The sequence below is a fragment of the Plecotus auritus genome, assembly GCF_963455305.1.
Source record: "Plecotus auritus genome assembly, chromosome: 8".
Taxonomy (NCBI): domain Eukaryota; kingdom Metazoa; phylum Chordata; class Mammalia; order Chiroptera; family Vespertilionidae; genus Plecotus; species Plecotus auritus.
The window spans coordinates 164,301,378-164,324,919 of NC_137782.1; the positions used below are offsets into that span (position 1 = coordinate 164,301,378).

General features: G+C 40.3%; 1 protein-coding gene and 1 pseudogene across 3 annotated transcripts in view; one reads left to right on the forward strand and one right to left on the reverse strand.

The window, feature by feature from the left end:
- Positions 1-5,654: 5,654 nt before the first annotated feature.
- Positions 5,655-6,449, reverse strand: LOC308256190 (pyridoxal phosphate homeostasis protein-like; annotated as a pseudogene). The gene has a single exon. The product of its transcript is annotated as a pyridoxal phosphate homeostasis protein-like (transcript).
- Positions 6,450-11,409: 4,960 nt separating this feature from the next.
- The window catches only part of ASXL2 (ASXL transcriptional regulator 2), a 78,551-nt gene continuing 66,418 nt past the window's right edge, over positions 11,410-23,542 (forward strand). The window contains exon 1 of one of the 2 annotated variants that reach the window (XM_080683673.1): positions 11,410-11,789. In XM_080683673.1, coding sequence (XP_080539799.1) covers positions 11,733-11,789 — 57 coding nt within the window. In that variant the 5' untranslated portion in view covers positions 11,410-11,732. The remainder of the gene's footprint in view (positions 11,790-23,542) is intronic. The other variant, XM_080683674.1, reaches the window with a different exon arrangement.

Consider the following 23,542-nt stretch of genomic DNA (forward strand, 5'->3'; position numbering starts at 1 on the left):
AGCTCCATGACAGCATGACCTTACCTACTTTACCTATCTGGTTTACTTCTGTATCCTCAACACCCAAATCTGAGCCTTGGGTATTGAGAATAGGTTAACATGGCGGTACGAGGGCAAAACGGCTGTAACAAGCCTGTCACATGATAGGCTCAAAATGAGTGTTCATTGAGTACATATTCTCAGTTTTGGCAGATGAGGAAACTAAAGATTAGACAATCTAAAGAAATTGCTTCAGTTTATCCAAGTAGTAAGTAACAAAGTTGGGACTTGAACCTAAATCCCTTTAGATCCAGGCTGTGTCCCCATCTATGTAAAATATCCCTTGCCAGAATGAACATTTTACAATGTGTTTGGCTTCTGAGGACTATTGTAAATGTGGACAGCATTTAAGACAACTTCAGAATGAATAGTCAAATTCCTCAGGCAGAAAACCAAGGAGATGCTGAGGACATCTGGCTGGACAAAGCCCGTGGTAACCAAGGAGCAGCATAGCCTAGCTATTCCCAGCTTGCTCCTGGCTGGCCTCCAATTCCATCGCCTTCCTTCCTGCTTCCTACATCTCTGAGTCTCTGACCACCTGCAGTCCAGGCCAGTTGAAGTCGGCTCTGGTTTTCCCTACATGGCCATGAAGTGAGCTAGTTCATGCCTGTCAATAGCATCCAGATTCATGCCTTAGAGAACCTGGAATAGGATATTTTCCAAAGGGGTCTATCAATTCTAAATCAGCCTTTATGCATCAGCCTTAATTCTCAGGAAGTTGCCTTTTTATTTCTCTACAGAAAATGAGAACCTAGTGTTGACACTTGATTGATTCTCAAAAGGAAAAGGAGAGAAAATGGGGTCTCTTTGGCTGTTGCCTTAAGTAGCATTTAGGAAAATCTTCACATATAGGCGAGAGTCTCAAGAGATGCTGAATTTAAGAGATCATTTGTTGGATTTTCTTCAGAAACCAAGATCTAAACAGGTTATAATATTATCATTTATTGAATGTTTATTGTATACCTGTCATTATTCTAAGCTCTTTATTTGTATTTATTTGATCTTTAAAAGAAAGTTATGAAATAGATACTATCAATATCACACCTATTTTCCACATGAGAAAACTGAGGCCAAGAAAGATTTTTTAAAAATCTGTCTGAAGTCACATGCTTATGTGGTGAAACCAGGATTTCATCTTTACCACCTGTTTTGTGTTTGCTTGTTTGTTTGTTTTTGCTGTGAATTCCTTTGACAGTTTAAGTCCATTGACCCCTTCTCAGAATCTCTTTCAATGTGTAAATAAAGTACATAAGATTACAAAGACATTTATATTGACATACGGTGATCAGCTTATTAGAAAAACACATTGGTGATATGGCAATATATGTGCTTCATTTAAGAAATATGTTTTTATTGATTTTTAGGGAGAGAGAAAGGGAGAGAGACATGGAAACATCTATGAGAGAGAAACATCAATTGGCTGTCTCCTGCATGCCCCCTACTGGGGATCAAGCCTGTAACCGGGCATGTGCCCCGACTGGGAATCAAACCGGCGACCTCTTGGTTCATGGACTGATGCTCAACCACTGAGCCACACCAGCCGGGTGTGCTTCATTTTCAATGCATCACATGACACGATCTAGTGGCAGGTCTAAAATATTGAAATTGTGGTAACTATAATACAATATAAAAATATCTGTGATTTCCGTTAGTGACAAAGTCATAGGTGACAAATCAGTTTAAAATTAGTGAAAATAAAAACATAATTTTGTCTAAGCTAATGTCCAAGTACATTCCCCTGGACTCCAGGTTGGGAACCCTGATGTAGAACCTGAGAACATAACACTCCCTGCAGTGCAGCAAAGCCCTCCTAACTGGTCTCCCTACTCCTAATGTCACTTCTTCTCCCTGCCCCACCACTCTTTTCATTGGCTGTCATTACAAACCATGATCTAGAAGGCTCCTGCTTGGAGCGTTGCTGGACATGCTCTCCAGCCCTAATCCCCATAGGGTTTATTACCTTTCCTCTATGTCACTCTGGGATCTTGCATACATATTTATGGTTACATAGTATTTAATTTGTTTATAGGTCTTTCTTACTTTAATATGAGCTATTGGGGCCCTGGTCAGGTAGCTCAGTTAGTTCGGTGTCATCCTGATATGCTGAATTTGTGGATTCCATACCTGGTCAGGGCACATACAAGAAACAACCAATGAATGCATGAATAAGTGAAACAACAAATGGATGTCTCTCCCCTTTCTAAAAAATAAATAAATAAAGAGCTATTTTGGAATAGGGACTGTGTCCTGTTTATTCATTCATTCATTTATCTATTTATTCATTCAATAAAAATGTACTGAGCACTTTCTCTTTCAAGGTGCTATCCTGGGCAGTGCACATATAATAGTGAACATGACAGATATAGCCCCTGTCCTCATTGCTTTGTAGTCTTGCATTCCTTTCTGGTCCTCAGTATTTGGTTCATGGCTGAAAGCTAAAAACTAATTTATTTAATTAAACTCATTTATTTAATTTAATTAAGTTAATGGCAATGAATTCTTATTACCACATGCATTATGTACCTAGTCTAGGCCCAAACTAAAACATAATAAAGAAATATAAAGAATACTTGAGTATCTTTTTACCATATGGACAGAAGTACCTTAAAAATTTTTTTTTCTTTCTCCAATCAAAAGATATAGAGTGGCTGAATGAATTAAAAAAACATATGCTACCTACAAGAGACTCACTTCAGCTTTAAGGGCCCACATAGACTGAAAGTGAAGGGATGGAAAAAGATATGCCATGCAAATGGAAACCAAAAGAAAGCAGGTGTCCCTATACTTATATCACACAAAATAGACTTTAAGACAAAGACTGTAGCAAGAGACAAAGAAAATCATCTATAATGATAAAGGGATCGATTCATTGAGAATATAACATTTGTAAATATTTATGCACTCAATATAGGAGCACCTAAATATATGAAGCAAATATTAATAGATGTAAAGGGAGAAATAGACAGCAACATACAATAGGGGGCTTCAATATCCCACTTTCAGCAATGGATAGATCACCCAAGCAGAAACTCAATAAAGAAACATTGGACTTAAATAACATGTTAGACCAGATGGACTTAACAGACATTTACAGAACATTTTATCCAACAGCATCAGAACACACATCCTTCTCAAGCACACATGGAGCATTCTCCAGGATATATCATATGTTAGGCCACAAAACAAGTTTTAATAAATTCAAGAATTTTGCAATACTATCAAGCATCTATTTTTTAAGTTAAATCTTTATTTGTTGGAAGTATTACATATGTCCCCCTCCCCCCTCATTGACCCCTTATCTATCAAGCATCTTTTTAGTCACAATGATATGAAAGTAGAAATTGATTATAAGAAGAAAACTGGACAATTTACAAATATGCAGAGATTAAACAACATGCTCTGAACAACCAATGGCTCAAAGAAATCAATGAGAAATCAAAATATATCTTGAGATAAATGAGAATGGAAACACAACATACCAAGACTTGTGGGATAAAGCAAGCAGTACTAAGAGAGAAGTTTATAGCAATAAAATCCTACCTTAAGAAAATAAAATTAAAAAAAGCTCTCAAATAGACAACCCAACATTATACCACAAGGAACTAGAAAAGGAAGAATAAACTGAGTTCACAGTTGGTGGAAGGAAGAAAATAACAAAGATCAGATTAGATGCTTTTAAAAATATATATTTTTCATTGATTTTTAGAGAGAGAGGAAAGGAGATGGAGAGACAGAGAGAAAACCTGAGTGAAACATACATAGGAATTGAACTGGCAACCCTTCGGTGCATGGGACAATGCCCAACCAACTGAACCACACTGGCCAGTTGCTATTTTTAAGAGTCCAATTCAGTGACATTAAGTGGAACTTTTTCATTATCCCAAACTGAAACCCTGTACCTATTAAATAATGACTCCCCATCCTCCCCTACCCAGCCTCTGATAGAACTTGTTAATTTTTATACAAGTATGTTTAATCAGGATTCTTAAATAACTTCTTTTATTAATTAATTTTAATTTAGATTTCACTGATACTCATGAAGTAGATATTGTTTTTTAATGTTTATTACCTAATGAATTTCCTCTTTTGTGAACTGTCCATATTTGTCCATCTTACTCCTGGGGTATAGTGTGATGTTTTAGCAGGGGTACTATAGTGTGTTTTCCCCCATGGGATAAAAACACTTTAATCAAATTAATTTTAGATAGCTTCCATGCAGCAGCAGAGAAAACCTAGGAAGAACAGGAGGATTATATTTTTCCCTTCTTTTAAAAAAACTATTAGTTAGCTATCACTAATGATCATAATTAATAGTTCTTATTAAAAAAGAAACAAAATCTTTTTTTTTAAATTCAAACTCACATTTTTATTTAATAGACTCTGAAATATCACATTCTACTGCTGACTGAAACAGTGCAGGGATCATAATGGTGGAAGTTTTACAAAATTACATTCAGCAGCAGCATCCTGTCTGAAAGTTATTTCATAAAATTAAAGATTTGGGGATTGAATAAATAGGAAAAAACATCTAGGAAATAAACAACCCAGACCAAAGTCATCTGTCATGACTATCTGAGAAGTGTGCTTTCTGGTTTTTTAATATCTTGCTCTCTATTAACAAACAAGAAGAGCTGCAGTTCTGGGTTATCAATATAGTAGGGGGAGGGGGAGGCCTATAAATGTGCCCAGAAAGTGCTCCTCAGGAACAGGAACCTCAAAGTCAGGCTTTGTTGATACTGTCAACCTGAACTGGCTTTGAAGGAATCTTTCATTTCTGGGGAGCTACACGATTCACTGGTCCTTGATAAGAAATCACCTTAAAGAGAATTATGGTGGACAAGAAATCATATCATTAACTTCTCATCACTGTAGGGCCCAGGAAAAAAACTCAAAGTCCTGCCTCTTCAGGAGGATGTTAAAAAGGCTCAAGTCACATTTCCGTTACCCCTATAGTTTTCAGGGTCAACACTACAGGGTGACCAAAGACACCAATTCCCATCAACAACCATTGGGGTTCGGAGCATTAACTTGAGCCATTTCCTGAAGTTACATGTACTGCTATTCCAGAGTAGAAACAAATATTTATTGGGCGGGGTGGAAATGGGGGGTAGGGTAAGGTAGGCAAAATCACCTTGCTGCAGAATAGTGAAGATAATTCCTCAGCGGGGGTTTGTATGAAGTTGTTAATCACAGGGAGTTTTCTATTAAAGTGGATGACAAATGGGAATTCCTCTGACTCTGGCATCTGTCATTACAGGCATCAGTGACCAAATTTTAAGCTGGGAAAGGCATTCATGGGTTGACTGTGCTCCTGTGCAGGATTCAATACTGAACTAAATTCCTGGCTATTGATTTAGTATCTGTTCTGCAGAAATGTCAGGATTTCTCAAATCTAATCCAAAGCCATTACATGAAGCAAGCTTCCTACGTCAGACACAAAATACAGACTGTTTCCATCAATACACATGATCCTCAGCGTGCTCTCACCAGGTCACAAGGAGAGCATGGTTGTGCTGTAAACAGGGGAATATCAAAATGAAAATTCGGGTGAGTGCCTAGTTAGTCTTCCTGGACAGGGTCCACGGGCGGTGAGCCACTGCTGGTTGTTCTGTGGCTCAGTGTGCCTGTGCCACCTCCACGGGGGCCTTTAGGTCTGCTGCGGACTTGTCCAGGGCAGGTTTCTTTGAGTAATCTCGCTCTCCAAAAACGGTGCTTCCTACGCGGACATTCGTAGATCCTACTTCAATTGCATGTTGGAAGTCCATGGACATGCCCATACTCAGCTCAACCTGGTCAGTAGGAATGTTCAGATTTTTACACAGCTCCTCCCGGAGGGACACTAACATCTGGAAGTCCGGATTTGGTCCTTGACTAAGATCATGCCCAAAGCTTCCTATGGTCATCAGCCCCACGAATTCCAGGCTGGGGCACTTGGCATTTATGTGTTCCACCATGGCTACTGTCTCTGAAGGTAGATTCTCCACTGGTGTTAATCTGGATCATAACCTTTAACCTTTTAGGAGAACCTTTTTTCTGCCATGAACTATTCACTTTGTCTGCCAACTTCACAGAATCCACTGTTTCCAGCATGAAGAGATTGGGGACAGCCATCAATTTGTTGACATTTTGTTTTTGCAGGTGGCCAATGAAGTGCCATTTAATCTCAGGACATGAAGACAGAATTTTTGGATTTGATGATTTTTTTCTAGCAGTTCCTGAACATAGTTCTCTCCGAAAGTGCGCTGGCCGTGACTGTAGGCCTCAATCACCACATGTGCAGGTTTGGTTTTGCTGACGGCTACTTGCCGGGGCTCGATGGCTAGGAGGTCACGCGGCCGACGCGCCACTGCCTGCTGCACACGCTCCTTCACTGTCCACAGAGCAAATGCGACTCCCAGCTCCACCGACATGCTGCCAGCTCTCCACACCCCAAGGGACGAACGTCAAGACACAGACCCCAGCACCCCAGGGCTGAGCAAAATCTTCTTTACATAACCCCCAACCACCAGTCCCACTATTCTGAGATAATTACTTTTAATAAGTTCTTGTGTATTCTTCCAGAAATATAAAAGTATGGTATAATAAAAATAAAAACAAAAAAAGTATAGTATAATAAATACATAAACCAGTAACAGTCGTTTATTATCAAGTATTACCTACTGTACATAATTGTATGTGGTAAACTTTTAAAAAATACATTTTTATTGATTTCAGAGAGGAAGGGAGAGAGAGAGAGAGGAAGAGAAACATCAATGATAAGAGAGAATCATTGATCAGCTGCCTCCTGCATGCTTCCCACTGGGGATTGAGCTTGCAACCTGGCATATGCCCTGACCAGGAATCAAATCTCGACCTCCTGGTTCACAGATCAATGCTCAACCACTGAGCCATACTTGCCGGGCTGTGTTATCCTTTACAGACAGTTCTTGGGTTATGTTGGACTCGATGTACGTCATTTTGTGGTTACGTCGCCATCTCCCATTTATTTACAAAAAAAAAAAAGTTCTGTCATTTCAACGTATGTACATACGTGCTTTATGTTTTTTATTATTTATTTACCACAAGTAAAGGTCAGGAAATGTTATCTTTTAAACTTTTTTTTACTGTTTCACTTCATTACTGCTCTGTATGTGCTCCATGTGAGTGACGTAGGTGCTTATGTGGGTGGGTTCCGACTTACGGTGAAAATCGCGTTACATCGCGCCATAAGAATGGATCTCTGACGTAACCCGAGGACCTACTGTATAATAAAATGCTAATATGCAAATCAACTGAGCGGTGGAATGACCGGTCGCTATGACACACACTGACCACTAGGGGGCAGACGCTCATTGCAGGAGCTGCTCCCTGGTGGTCAGTGCGCTCCCACAGGGCGAGCGCTGCTCAGCCAGAAGCCAGGCTTACAGCTGGCGAGCATAGCGGCGGTGGCGGGAGCCTCTCCTGCCTCTGCGGCAGCGCTAAGGATGTCCAACTCAGACATCCCCCGAGGGCTCCCAGATTGCGAGAGGGTGCAGGCCAGGCTGAGGGACCCCTCCCCCCCGAGTGCACAAATTTCGTGCACCGGGCCTCTAGTATGTTTATAAGACTGGAAGTTCAGTAGGTTTGCTTACACCACCATCACCACAAACACTGAGTAATGTACTGTGCTACATTACAAAAGCTACCATGTCGCTTAATCTTTCAGCTCTGCTATAATCTTAGGGGACCACTATCACATACGTGGTCAGGCATTGACTGAAATATCTGTGTATGGTGCATGCCTGTAAAGACAGTGGGAGTTACTGGCCTAGTGGGATCTGAAAACAAGATGAGGGAGACTGCCTAGTGAACAGGGCTGCATGACAAGCCCCAGTCAACAGCTGGGGATGGAGAGGTGTTTCTTTTTTTTTTTTTTTTAATAAATCTTTATTGTTCAGATTATTACAGATGTTCCTCTTTTCCCCCCCCCATAGCTCCCCTCCACATGATTTCCCACCCCACCCCATGCCCTTATCCCCCGCCACTGTCTTCATCCATAGGTGTAAGATTTTTGTCCAATCTCTTCGCACCCCTCATACCCACTTCCCCGAGAATTGTCAGTCCACTCCCTTTCTATGTCCCTGATTCTATTATATTCACCAGTCCATTCTGTTCATCAGATTTTTTATTCACTTGATTTTTAGATTCACTTGTTGGTAGGTATGTATTTGTTGTCATTTTGTTGTTCATAATTTTTATCTTTACCTTTTTCTTCTTCTTCCTCCTCTTAAAGAATACCCTTCAGCATTTCATATAATACTGGTTTGGTGGTGATGAACTCCTTTAGCTTTTTCTTGTCTGTGAAGCTCTTTATCTGACCTTCAATTCTGAATGATAGCTTTGCTGGGTAGAGTAATCTTGGTTGTAGGTTCTTGCTGTTCATCACTTTGAATATTTCTTGCCACTCCCTTCTGGCCTGCATAGTTTCTGCCGAGAAATCAGCTGACAGTCGTAGGGGTACTCCCTTGTAGGTAACTGTTTTTCTTTTGCTGCTTTCAAGATTCTCTCTTTGTCTTTTGCCCTTGGCATTTTAATTATGATGTGTCTTGGTGTGGTCCTCTTTGGATTCCTCTTGTATGGGGTTCTCTGTGCTTCTGGGACTTGTAAGTCTATTTCTTTCACCAGGTAGGGAAAGTTTTCTGTCATTATTTCTTCTAATAGGTTTTCAATATTTTGCCCTCTTTCTTCTTCTGGCACCCCAATAATTTGGATGTTGGTACGCTTAAAGTTGTCCCAGAGGCTCCTTACACTATCTTGATATTTTTGGATTCTTTTTTCTTTTTGTTTTTCTGGTTGGGTATTTTTTGTTTCCTCATATATCAGATCTTTGGTTTGATTCTTGGGGTCCTTTGATCTACAGTTGAATTTCTGTATATTCTTTATTTCAGACAGTGTATGCTTAATTTCTGACTGGTCCTTTTCCATTTTTTTGGCATTCTCATTAAGGTCCTTGAAGGTCTCACTAAGCTCCTCGGAGGTCTCATCAAGTTTCTCGGCGGTTTTTAGAAGATTCTTGAGTAACCTTATAAATGTGGTTTTGAACTCTATGTCCAGTAGTTTGCTTTCCTCCATTTCTTTCATTCGTGACATGTTTCTTTGTCTCCGCATTTTGCTGCTTCCCTGTGTTGATGAAGTGGTTTTCTGTGGTAGGTGAACAGTGGTTCAACATATCACCTGAGGTGGACACTCTTGGTGCACCCCTTTGTGGGCTGAGTGCAAAGTCTTGGTGTAGTTAAGCCTTGATTTGCTGTTGGTACACTGGGAGGAATTGACCTCCAGGCCAATTGGCTGTGAGGACCTGCTGTGTCTCTAATGGAAGAACTGCTGTGCTGGAGACACGCTTATGGGGCAGGACTGCTTCAGTGGGGCTTTGGTGCTCACTGAGTCTGCCTCTTGAATGTGTCACTTATGGATGTGAGTAGTTGAAATCTGGTGTCATCTCACACTGACCACTAGATACACTAGCTTCTGGATCTCCAATGGGGTGCAGGTCAGCTACTGTCTGAGGCCACCCAGCAGGAGCTACAGCGAGAACAACAGTTTTCTCCTCTTTGCTTGGGGTGTGGAGGTTTTGGAGGTTTTGGAGCTGTCTGACCAGAGCTGCAGTTTGTTAGGTTAAGCTGCGATAGGGCAGCCCATTCATATGCTAAAGCCGCTGCTTGGAGCTTGGGTGGGTTTGTAGATTGTACGGGGTGGGGTCTCAGGGAGTCACTAGGCTAGGGCGTGGCAAACAGCGATGGCTGCCAGTCAGCCATCTCTGCATCTCTGTGTTTCCAAGTCTCAGCTTCCTGCACACCAGCACAGTAAACAATGATTGCTGCGCGCACCTCTGCAAGAAAGCCACCCTCACTTTCCGACCCGATGGCAGACAATCCAGCTTCTCCCCGTAGGAGTTTGGGTCCCCAGCGTCTCCCCAGAGACTGGAGTTCAGAGTAATCGAAAGCTTGTTTCCCTTCAGGTTGAAAAAATCAGCGCACCCAGTCGCCCGCCGCCAGCCCGATTCACGTGCCTCCGTACCTCAGCTTTTCTGCGCTTGTGCACATCTCAATGCTCTTTTCTCTTTCCTTCTAGTTGTAGAACTTCCACTCAGCCAGCTTTCCCGTGGTTCTGGGTGATAGACGTTTTGTCTTTTAGTTGTAGTTTTGAAATTGTTGTGCGAGGCAGCAGTTTAGGTGTTTACCTATGCCGCCATCTTGGTTTGGCGAGAGGTGTTTCTTGAACTGACTATAGACCTAGGCTTTAGAGAGAGATGGTACATATCTTAGTGTTATGGATAGTGCTATGAGTTACTGAACGAGTTTGTGAAAATATATCCTTATCAATGGCTGTTGATCAAATGACTTAAAGAGAAATATGAGTATCTAGATGCCCTCTCAAACGCCCTATGAAGACTTTTCTTTAGTGTAACAGACCCCTTTTGGAAATTTGAGGAAACGTTTTGAATCCTCTTCTCAAAAAATGAACAGTTAACACATACAAAATATTGTCCATAATCTTGGGAGTCCATGAACTTCTGAAACCCTACATGGACTCCAAGTATTGCTCTCACCTGTCTTACCTCCCAAGAAGCAGCCCAATACTCAGGTCTATTTTAGAATACGGTAATTTTAGTAAACTGGAAGCTGCTTCTTTGAAGCAGGTGGCTTTAGGAGATCAGTAGGCATCATTACACATTCTTTTTACTTTGCAAAGAATAAAGATGTGGATAACTCGACCGAAGATGCCACATTCCCGATCTTTTAGGAGGCTGTTATGGACAATACAAATAATGGTTTCTGACCACAGACATAGCTGAATCATTCAGCAAATATTTACTGGGCGCCCAATATATACAGGCACTGTGCCGGAGCTGAGCTCACCAAGTTTGACAGGCATTCAGAGGAGATGCTAAGGGCTCTGGGCTAGCAATCTGACATTTGTTTTCTCTACATCCTAGACTTGTGAGCTTGGTAAATCAATTTCAAATTGCTTCATGCATTCAGTAGAGGAGAATTATTCCAAGTCTTCAAAAAGATAACTTTTGTAAAGATAAACATGGACACATGAAAAAAACGCAAGTACGAGGCTTACTGAAGGTGATAGTTGGGAGGCTCGCCCCTTGAGGGAAGAGACTGTCTATTCCAAGTCTCTACAGCCAAGGCGGCGCCTAGCACCGGGTGGCAATCCGTTTCAATGTCTTCCGGGACGGATCAAGTTCCGCTTCCGCAGGGGTGGGCGTGAGAGCCTGACGCCACGCGCAGGCTGGCGACGGACTGTCCTTACGCGCATGCTCCGGAGGAGAGGGGGCGTGGCGAGGCGCGGCTGCCGCCGGCTCGCTCTCCCAGCTGCCGCGCGCGTTGGGTGGGGGCGCGCGCGCGCGCGCTCGTTCGCGCTGCCGGCTGCGTACAGTAGTGACGGCCGCGCGGGAGCGGTCACATGACCGTAGCGGCTGCCTGTACAGTAAGGACCCAATATGGCAGCGGCGGTAGCAGTGGCAACGGCAGCAAGACCGGCCGCCCCTTAGACCCCCCCGCACACCACCCCCGCCGCTTCCTCTGCTTGGGTGCTCCTCCGGCCCGACTTCCCCTTTCTCCCACCTTTCCCGGCACCGCGGGAAAAGCAGCTCAGGGCAGAGCAGGCAGGGAGGGCGGCCGGAGCCCGGACACGGGAGCCTCCCAGTCAGTTCAAGACCCGACATGAGGGAAAAGGGCCGTAGGAAGAAGGGCAGGACCTGGGCGGAGGCCGCCAAGACGGTAAGGGGGAGGAAGCGAAGGGGAAGGCCGGGAGGATTTCGTTCCCTCGCCGACCTCCGGAGGCAGGGGAAGGGAGGTCATTGGCCCAGCGACCCGGCTGAGGGGGGCACAAAACCGCGCCGGGAGGCGGCGGTTAGTGTCGGGTTGTGATCCTTGTGGGAATGGAGGCGCCCAGCGGAAGAGGGTCGTCGCGGCGTTGTGCTTCTCCCTGCGATTGCGACGAGTCCTCTACGTGTTTTGAAGCTTGCCTCTCGGGGTCACGTCGCTCTGAGCCCCCATCTGTGGTAGCCCCCGCCCCGGCATGGGGAAGTCTGTTGTGCTTGCACAGTAACCGGTTCTCCTCCCTTGTGCGGCTGAGGATCCCCCATTGGATGTAGATAGGAGAAGGCTTGTGCGTGCACCCAGCCCCGGAAAGAAGAGGGGAGCACAGGAGCTTGGTAGAATTTACCCGCTAGAGCAGACAAGGCGTCTGACCTCGCGCTCCCTGCTCCTCTGGGCTCCCCGATCCAACGTGAGGTCACGAGGCTCCTGTTTTTGTTTGCTCTTGGAGCTGAAAGTGCAGGAGGTGTTTAGAAACCAAGTAACAGGTGGGACTTGTAGAATTTTTTTTTTTTTTCTGTTTCCGTAGAGACCTACTCTGAACAAGGCAGCAATGCATGGCGGGACGTGTAGTTTACCCGGCCTTGACTTTTCCGTAATTAAAGTGATGGTGGCTTCGCGAAGTTGTACTTAGTGGGTAAAACCATCTTTTTTTTTTTTCTTTCTAAATTTGCTATAACGAGACTTATAGGTAGGTTTTAAAAATAGGACTATTTAGGATTAGTGAGAACTGTGTTTTTATGAAAAAAATTTAAAGTGTGTGTATGCGTGTGGAAGTGAGGATGCAGCAGAAAAGTAACAGGACCTAAAACAGCTTTTTAGCGTTGGGAAGTGAGAAGGTGTGGAGGCATTATCTTTAATGGTGAATCATGTCAGTAATACTGGTACAACATGGAGATCGCTCCTAAATGAACCTTTATTATATGATTGGTTTCTTTTTGAATGAGATGTTTCTGAATACAGTATAAAATAATAAATGTTCACTCCGGGAAATTTGTGAAGATTATGGAAACCTATAAAGAAGAAAATAAAAAATCCCGTATTTCACCCCTCAGCTATATCTGTTAACATTTTGATATATGTTAGGGGGTTGATGAGTCTTAAACTGTTTCAGCTGGAAATGTGAAAAAGTAAATAAAAGCACATTTTATTTATTGAGTGTTTTTACATACAGTTTGTCTTCATAATTGTGACTGCTGGTAGTTACTCTCTAAAAGATTTTAAAAATTCTATAGAAATAATTTTCTTGGTGGTCTGGAAATTGCCCCTTCACAGAAGACTGTTTTACTTTTTTTCTACTTGATGAATACCTCAAGACCTCTTCCTTTATTAAAAGGATGGTAAATTTTAATTGTAAACTTTAACTATTAGGTAAGCAGACCCTAACCCTAGTTATGTTAATTAATTTTGTCTCTAGAATCTTAGGATTTTTTGAAGTATTATCTCTTCGGATGAAATAGTCTAATCATTGGCAGATTGTGACAAATAGGAAAAAATTATTTACATCTGTTTATATTTACCTGTAATTAGTATGTTTATTTATAATAAACATTTCATGCTCTAGCTAGCTGTGTGAAAAATAGTATTTTAAAGATGGAAAGACTAGTTTTTGTTTCATAAAATGTTTTTATTGATTTTCGAGAGAGAGGAAAGGAGAGGGAGAGAGAGAGAGAAACATCAATGAGAGATCATCTGCTTCCTGTACACCCCCCACTGGGGATCCAGCCCACAACCGGGTCATGTGCTCTGACCAGGAATGGAACCACAGGACAACTCCCAATCCGCTGAACCACAAGGACTGGGCGAGACTAGTTTAATTAATAGAGTTCTGAGTGAGTTCCTGAAGGGATCAGTTCATTAGTGGTTTGGTGTCTTTATTTTATTCTGGTAAATGTATAAGGCTTCAGTCTAAGTAAAAATGAACTTTAGAAAGAGAATGGTGACACTAAGACTTTTTTCCTAGTAGCCAAAATCTAGAAAATACCATACCCTTTTTGGTTTGTTTTATCATCTATAAAGTGAGGAATTAAAGTAAACCTCAGTGCTCAAAAGGTTTCTGCTTGTAGGAAGTTTAGAAGAGGAATAAACAAAAGTAGATCTTTAATATTTTAGACTTTAGAATGAGATCAGAGAATTGGTGATTTGACAAATGGAAGTAACTTTGACCTAAATTGAGAAATAGTGCCCTGGCAGAGTAGTTCAGTTGGTTAGAGCATCCTGCTGATATGCCAAGGTTTTGGGTTCTTTCCTGGTTAGGGCACATACAAGAAGCAACCAATGAATGGATAAATAAATGGAACAATAAATAGATGTTTCTCTCTCCCTCTCTCTCCATCCCTCCTCCCTTCTTTTCTCTCTAAGATCACTAAAAAAGAAAAAAAAAAAAAAAAGGGTGCATATATTTATAAGATCAAGAAAACTAGGAGAAGTAATTTTTTTAAAAATCCTCATCTGAGGACATGCTTAGAGAAAGAGAAACATCCATGTAAGAGAGAAACATCAATTGATTGCCTTCCATACATTCCCTGACCAGGGATGGAGCTCCCCCTGGTATGTGCCCTGACCAGGAATCAAACCAGGCAACCTTTCGGTGCAAAGGATGATGCTTAACCTGCTGAGCTACCCTGGCCAGGCAGGAGAAATAAGTTTTAAACTTATTTCATATCATTACAGTCAAATAAACGTTCTAGGAACAGAGTTTCAGCAAGGACATAATAAAATTATGAATACAGGCATTATCTGCTTCTTATTTTATTGTGTCCTTGGTACCTGTATTGTAGAGCTGTCCTGTTTTAGGGAGCGCTATTAAAATAGGGTTGTATTTCTGACTAATAATGAAGCAACAGATAAAATTATTCTATCATTTATATATGTACACGATATGGGTATGTATGTGGGTATATGAGAGCTACATGGGTTGATATAAGGTTGCTGTGAACAACCTAAAGAAAATAGCCCGGCTGGTGGTTGAGCACCGACCTATGAACCACACCAGGAGGTCACGGTTTGATTTCCGGTCAGGGCACATGCCCAGGTTGTGGGCTCCATCCCCAGTGTGGGGCATGCAGGAGGCATCCAATTGATGATCCTGTCTCATCATTGATGTTTCCTCTCCCTTCCTCTTTGAAATCAATTTAAAAAAATTACAAAAAATAAAAAAATAATAAGATTCATAACTATTATATAATAGTAAAATTATGCCATTTTGCCAAAAGGCTGATTAAATGTATAAACAGGTTCCAATAACTAAGGACACTAGATAGAGTCTCCCTGATGATCTTATTTATATTTGTCTTATAAAATACACTATTATAAAATGCATTATTCAGGTGAGAGATCTGTAGAATAGCGTTTGGTGCAATTTAAATAGGAAAATTTATAGTAAGAGATATTGAGAGGCATTGCACTTGACTCTAATGTTCATTTATGCTTATTTAAAAAAAGACATGGTATCATCTAAATATTTGATGACATCCCTGAGGAATTTAGCTGTTTTTGCAAAGCAGAGCTTTCAAAATAGTACAGTATAATATTGTTAATCCTGTTTCTTTTCTTTTTTTTTTACTTTTCTCTTGTGACCCACCACAACTAGGAAAGCATTAAAAGAGAAAAACAACCTAAGAGGACAGATTTGTTGTGATTATAGGTGGAAGGGACAGAGACACAGACCTTAGACATGTACACTAGAGGTATCTTTGGGTATCTTTTGGGAGTAAAGTAGTCCAAGTATGATAAGTGAAGTATGGGTGATAGAGTTGAGGAGCACAGGAGTCTGTAGTGTAGATCTGTAGCACATGGTTTGTAGACTGAAGAAAAAGTGTTTTTTGTTTTTTTTTTTTTTGGATGGCATTTATATAGACTTCATTTACATGTTAATATTATTTTGAATGTACATAGATTTTTTTTTTCTTTTTTATTGATTTCAGAGAGAAAGGGAGAGGGAGAGAGAGATAGAAACATCAATGATGAGAGAGGATCATTGGTCGGCTGCCTCCTGCGTGCCCCCTACTGGGGATCAAGCCCAAAACCCGAGCACATGTCCTTGACCAGAATCGAACCCGGGATCCTTCAGTCTACAGGCCAATGCTCTATCCGCTGAGCCAAACCAGTTAGGGCCATAGAATTTTATTTTTGTCATTTATCTAAAGTTATTTAATGTTGGGGAATAAGATTGAAGATAAAAAATTTCTGTTGAAGGAATAAGACTTTTATGTAGGAAGTATAGAAAATGGAAAATAAAATTGATTTTAGAGAGAGGAAGGGAGAGAGAAAAACATCCATCTGTTGCCTTCCACATGGGGATGAAATCCACAATCTAGGTATGTGCCCTTGACCGGAATTGAACCTGAGACCTTTCAGTCTGCAGGCTGACTCTATCCCACAGAGTCAAACCAGCTAAGGCTAAAAAAATGTTTTTTAAAAAATTAAAAAAGATTGAGAAACTGCTCTTATCCATGATTTTTATTTTTTATTAAAAAAATATATATTTATTAATTTCAGAGAGGAAGAGAGAGGGAGAGAAAGATAGAAACATAGATGAGAGTGAATCATTGGTCTGCTGCCTCCTGCACGCCCCCTACTGGGGATTGAGCCCGCAACCTGGGCATGTGCCTTAACCAGGGATAGAACTGTGACCTCCTGGTTTCTAGATGGATGCTCAACCACGGAGCCACACTGGCCAGGCTGATCCATGATTTTTTTTTAAAAACAATAACTTTTATTGAGGTATAATTGACATAAAATTATAAGATATTTCAACATTTATGAAATTGTTATCTGCAAGTCTGTCTGCTAGATGATTTGATGTAACACTTTCTTGAGTGATCTTACATCTTGCCATAAAAATGAAGTAAAGTTTCCGTGTGTTTTGCTTCTTGAATTTTGTATTTTTTTTAGTTCATCCCTCCTTCTGTCCTGTTTTTATGTCCCACAATGCTCCTAACTCATTGAAGAAAAAAATCAAAATCTAATTTTGAACACAAGTTAAACCTCTCTGTGAAAGATGCTGCTGCTGCATCTCCTAGAATTCTGACAGAAGCTGAAAAAATAAGGTCAGATTTGCAGAAGTCCTTGCTGTTTCATCATCCACAGAATCTATCCACCCTTAAAAGGCTGTGCAATTTTGCTGTCGGTGAAAGGGCATTATGTTTTCATTACAAAAACTGTCTGGAAAGAGGCCAGTATGTGGAAGATACAATTACAGGGAACTGACCAGTAGGTTTTTCTAAAACCTGCTATTTGTGTCTTTTTTACAGAATAAACTCTGAAACCCCTTTGGTTCTGTATTTTTTCTTCCCATGTCTCATAGAGGCCATCATAGTTTTTAGTATTATGAAATTTAGTATTTTTAGTGCAGTTTGATTTATCACGTTTTTAGTGTGTGTGTTTTTAATCCTCACCTGAGGATATAGGATGTTTTTTATTGATTTGGAGAGAGAGAGGGAGAGAGAAATATCAATCTATTTACCATGAGTAACTTTTTTAAAACTGAAAACCCAGGTATGTGCTCTGACCAAGAATCGAACCTGCAACCTTTTGGTGTATGGAACGATGCTCCAACCAACTGAGCCACCTGGCCAGGGCTGTTTTTAGTGTTTTAATTTTTTTTTTTTACATTATTATTATTTTGTTAATCTTTACCCAAGGATATTTTCCCATTGATATTTAGGGAGAGTGGAAGAGAGAGGGAACAACAAAGAGAAACATCGATGTGAGAGAAACACATTGATTTACTTGCTTCCTGCACGAGCCTCGACCAAGGCCCGGGCCAGGGAGGAACCTGTAACCAAGGTATATGCCTTTGACTGGAATCGAACCTGGGACCCTTTGGTCTGTAGGCCAACGCTCTATCTACTGAGCCAAACTGGTTAGGGCATTTTTTAGTGTTTTAAAAGGTAATTGAATGTACTAAGTTTTTGAACTTCTTTGTTTTTGTAAAGGAAAAAATTATTTAAGAAAGTTTAGAATTAAAAATACAAAAATGAACATAGGTGCAATTCTTTAAATATGACTTAAATACAATAGTATTACTTGCTTTAAACTTTGAGTTTCTATTAAAGTTATATAAACTCATTATTATTTTTTAAAAATATATTTTTATTGGAACTCCCATTTGACCCAGTGATCCCACTTCTAGGAATATACCCCAAGAAACTAGAAACACCAATTAGAAAGGACATATGCACCCCTATGTTCATAGCAGCACAATTTATAATAGCTAAGATTTGGAAACAGCTTAATTGCCCATCAGCAGATGAGTGGATTAAAAAACTGTGGTACATCTACACAATGGAATACTACGCTGTGGTAAAAAAGGAGCTCTTAAACATTTGCAACAGCATGGATGGAACTGGAGAGCATTATGCTAAGTGAAATAAGCCAGGCAGAGAAAGATATCACATGATCTCACTCATTTATGGAATATAATGAACAACATAAACTGATGAATAAAAATAGATCAGAGACAGAGAAACATTGATCAGACCATTAAACATCAGAGGGAAGGTAGGGGAGTGTGGGGGCAAGGGGAAGAGATCAACCAAAGGACTTGAATGCATGCATATAAGCCTAACCAATGGACACAGACAACAGGGGGGTGAGGGCATGATGGGGGGGGGGAAAGGGGGGTAATGGGGGAATAAGGACACATACGTAACACCGTAATCAATAAATTAAAAAAAATAATAAAGTCAAAATGCAGATTTAAAAAAAATATTTTTTTATTGATTTCAGAGAGAAAGGGAGAAGGAGAAAGAGATAGGAACATCAATGATGAGAATCATTGATTGGCTGCTTTCTGCACACCCCGTACTGGGGATTGAGCCTGCAACCTGGGTATGTGCCCTGACTAGGAATTGAACTGGTGACCTTTCAGAGCAGAGGGCACACTCAACCAACTTAGCCACACTGGCCAGGGCTTAATCTTTTTTAATTGGAGGTAAAAGAAGACATTGTTCTCCCTTTCAAGAGAATACTATTTGAGTAAAGTTAGTCAACTATATTAAGTGGTGTTTGCCAGGAAAACAGGTGGAGTATTTCTGGTTTGTTTGTGAAAGGAAATTATTTCAAGTCCCACCTGGGTATTTGCCTCCAAAGACCCTTGTGTGTTATTCTGTGATAATTTTTACTTTTGATCTTGCTTGACAAAACTAAAACTGGTTAAATGGTGAATACACATGTACTCGGTCCTGGGCCTCAGGGGACACTGTAAACCTTATTAATTATAGTGTCTTCTGAGTAATTTGATCCATCTTTTAGTAAAAATTGTGTTGTAAAAGACTTTTCATTGGAAGATTCTTTGGTTTACTGACATTTAGCAGTTGATGCTACATTTAGAATGGACTTCCATTGGAGTTCACAGCTTGGGATGGCCTAAATCATTCTGAATCTTTAAACCAATGATATCTGAATTATTTAATAGCTGGTTTAGCCATATTCAGTTTCCAAGTGCTTAATGTTAGTGACTTGTTTCTAAATAGTAATGTAAAATTTAAATATATTGCTATTGATTTATAGTGGTTAGTTTTCTATATGATTTGAGTGATTCTGACAGATTTTTTAAGTTTATGCAGATGGTACCATGAAATATATTAATATGTAGGAAATATTTTCTTTATTTTGTGTGTTGTGTGTGTGTGTGCACATGCATATAGATGTAAAATAAATGGATTACAAGAGAAAACAAAATGGAAAGAAGTTTTATAAATATTAATTACCCATGAAAGACATAATGGGGAATAAAAAACTTTTTCATAGCAACTTGGGAATAACCTTAATCTGGATTTGATGTTGGTTCTAACATTTATTATGTCAGCTTGGAAGATTCTTTAAACAAGTGCACAAACATTAATGTGTATAAGAATCATCTGGAGAGCTTGCTATAATGTAGATTTTTATTCAGTAGGTCTGCAGTGTAGCCAGAAAGTCTGTATTTCTTTTTTTTTTTAATATTTTTTTTTTATTGAGTTTTAGAGAGAGAGGAAGGGAGAGGGATAGAGAGATAGAAACATTGATGAGAGAGAAACATTAATCAGCTACCTCTAGCACGCCCCCTACTGGGGATCCAGCCTGCAACCCGGCATATACCCTGATAGGGAATTGAACCAGTGACCTCTTGGTTCATGGGTTGACGCTCAACCATTGAGCCACAACGGCCAGGCCAGAAATTCTGCATTTCTAACAAGTTCCCAGGTAATGCTGGTGCTTTGGTCTAAGGATCACTTTTGGAGTTATAGAGATTTATACTAAGTTTTCTGTTTCCTCAACTTTAAAATAGAGATAAAAGAACTTACCATTTGGGATGTTAGATGAGAATGTATGAAACGTTCTTTTTATAATGGCTAGTATGTTGTGAACACGGTTAATATTGTTGAAAATTAATATGGATTATTTTATATTTCCTAATGAGAAAACTATATACTGTAAAGATGTTATTTCTTAGCAAAGTTTCGCAGAGGTTTGAGACTACTCACGAAAAGCCTTTTAACCTCAGGGATACCATTTGCCACTTGTTTCTGAAGGTCAGTGTGTAACCACACAGGCACTTAAACTAGCCGTAAACAAGTTTGGGAACCCATCTATTTCCTGCTTTAGGAGATTCTGTACCAAACCCCACTCTCTTGACTTACACTTTGGGAACTGCCTCTGAGAACACCATGTGGCAAGGAATGGCAGGCAGCCTCTAAGAGCTGAGTGACTGCTGGCCAAGGGCCAGCAAAACAGAAAGGAACTGAAACCTGCCAACAAATAAGCTTGGTAGTAAACTTGGAAAAGAACCCCAAACCTCAGATGATTTCACAGTCTGAGCTGACAGTTTAATTTCAGCCTGGTGAGACCCTAAACAGAAAACCCAGTTAATCCATGTCCAGAACCCTTCCACACAGAAACTGAGATAAATTTGAGTTGTTTTCACCTAAGTTTTGTAATAAAACATAATCATAAAATAAATTTGTGTTGGGGCTGTATAATAGCAAAATGGTAATAATACTGAAATTTGGTGGAGGGGCACTCTGTGAGGGTTGGTCTTAGAGGTTTGACCTGGGTAGTCAGGGATGATGGATAAAACATTTAGAGGTGAGTGTGGGTAAAGGCATTCCAGGCAGAGGGAAGACTGAAAAATGCAAGGTATGTTTGATGCATAGCTAATTTACCTTGGAGTATTGTGAAGCATAGTAAAAAATAAGACCAGAAAAGGTAGGTTTGGGCCAAAATGTGGAGAGTCATAGAAGTCGGGCTGACAAGTATTTTTATTCTAAGAGTCATAGGGAGTTTTTATGTAGGTGATAACATCTGTATTTCAATCTAATTGGGCCATTTGTGGGATTTATTAGTTGTAGACAGGTTTTGAGGGTTAGAGTAGGACTCTTTGAATTAAAAGGAATGGGCCCTGGCTGGTTCTAGGTTAGGATTGGTATGTTATTTTTTGCTCTACTTATGTTGAATTTAAAATAATTTTAGTTATAGTAATATGTAACATAGGTTTCCTATTTCACAAAAATTTCATGAATTATTTAAATTATAGAAATGAAATTAATTTGGAAAAGTAGAGAGAAAAAATCACCATCATCTGACACAGTATAGCTTAATATTTTGGGACTTCTAGTCTTTGATACAGTTTTCTTTTCTATGTAGTTGTAATCAATCTCTTTCTGTTTCTAACCTGCTTTTTTTATGTATTAAGTATTTTATGTGTCATTCTCTGAATCATTGATACAATCATTTGCTTTTAATTTTTAGACTACTAATATGGTAGATTACATTAGTTTCCAAATTTTGAATTGGCCTTGTGTTCCTGGGGAGGGGGGAATGAAATCTCACTTGTTGTGGTATAATATACTTTTTATATATTGTGCTGTATTTGCTGATATTTTGTTGAGGACATTCACAGTTATGTTCATGAGGGATATTAATCTGTAGTTTTCTTGGACTATGTCTGGGTTTTTGGTATCAGAATAATGCTGCCTCATAAAAAAAGCTGGGAATTCTTCCAATTTTATTTCCTGAAAGAGATTATAGTTGATACTCATTATTCGTGGGTTCAGTATTTGTGAATTCACCTACTTGCCATAATTGACTTTTAACCCCAAATCAATGCGCATGACACTTTTTGTGGTCATTCGTGGACATGTGCAGAGTGGCAGAAAATTTGAGTCACCTGATGCCAACATTTCTAGCTGAGGTCCCTGCTAAGATCAAGCAAGGTGATGCGCTCTGCCTTCTTGTTTCAGTTCTCATAGTGAAAACATGTTGTGTGTGTGTGTTTTAAATGTTTTTATTGATTTTTTAGAGAAAGAGAGGAAGGGAGAGAAATACCATATATATTATGTTAGTGGCAAGTGCTATGGGGAAAAATAAAGCAGGATAGCTAGGAAATGCCAGGCTGGGTGTTTGCAATTAAAAAAAAAATTTTTTTTTTTTTTAAATTGACTTCAGAGAGGAAAGGAGAGGGAGAAAGAGAGATAGAAACATCAATGATGAGAGAGAATCACTGATCGGCTGCCTCCTGCAGGCCCCACACTGAGGATTGAGCTCGCAACCAGGCATATGCCCTGACCGGGAATTGAACCATGACCTCCTGGTTCATAGGTCAACACTCAATCACTAAGCCACACTGGCTGGGCTACCATCTTAATCATTTTATTATACTTAATACTACTGAACTGTACACTAAATCTCTAGAACTTTTTCCATTTTGTAGAACTGAAACACTGTAGACATTAATTAATTTTTCATTTCTGATCTCCCCTCATAGTCCCAGGCAACCACCATTCTACTTTCCATTTCTATGAGTTTGGACTACTCTAGATATCTATGTAAGTGAAATCATACAATGTTTGTCATTTCATGATTCACCTATTTTACTTAGCATAATGTCATCGGGGTTCCACCATGTCATGGCATGTGTCAGAATTTCCTTTTTTTGTTTTGTTAATTCTTACCTGAGTATATTTTCCTTTGATTTCTTTTAGAGAGAGTGGAAGGGAGGGGGAGAGACAAAGAGAGAGAAACATTGATGTGAGAGAGACACTTTATTGGTTGCCTCTCGCATGCACCTCAGTATCAGCCGGGGATCGAGCCTGCAACCCAGTTTATGTGCCCTTGACTGGAATCAAACCTGGGACCCTTCAGTTCTTGGGCCGTTGATTCAACCACTGAGCAAAACTGGCCAGGGCAGAATTTGCTTTGTAAGTGTATGTATGTTGTGTGTGTGTGTATATACCACATTTTGTTTTATCTGTTCATTGGTCAGTGGACACTTAGTTGTAATTCAGGCCATTTTCATTTACAAACATGGCTTCAGTAAATATTGTTGTACATATATATTTGTGTCCTTGTGAGAATATCCTATATAATAAAAGGCTAATATGCAAATCGACCAAATGGCCAAACAACCAGTTGCTATGATGCGCACTGACCACCGGGGGCAGATGCTCAATGCAGCCTCTCCTGCCTCTGCGGCAGCACTAAGGATGTCCGACAGATGGCTTAGGGGGAGTGGGCCTAAACCATCAGTCGGACATCCCCCAAGGGCTCTTGGACTGTAAGAGGGCACAGGCTGGGCTGAGGGGGACCCCCCCCCCGAGTGCACGAATTTTGTGCACTGGGCCTCTAGTAGTCATATAATTTTTATATTGGAACTAGAGGCTCAGTGCATG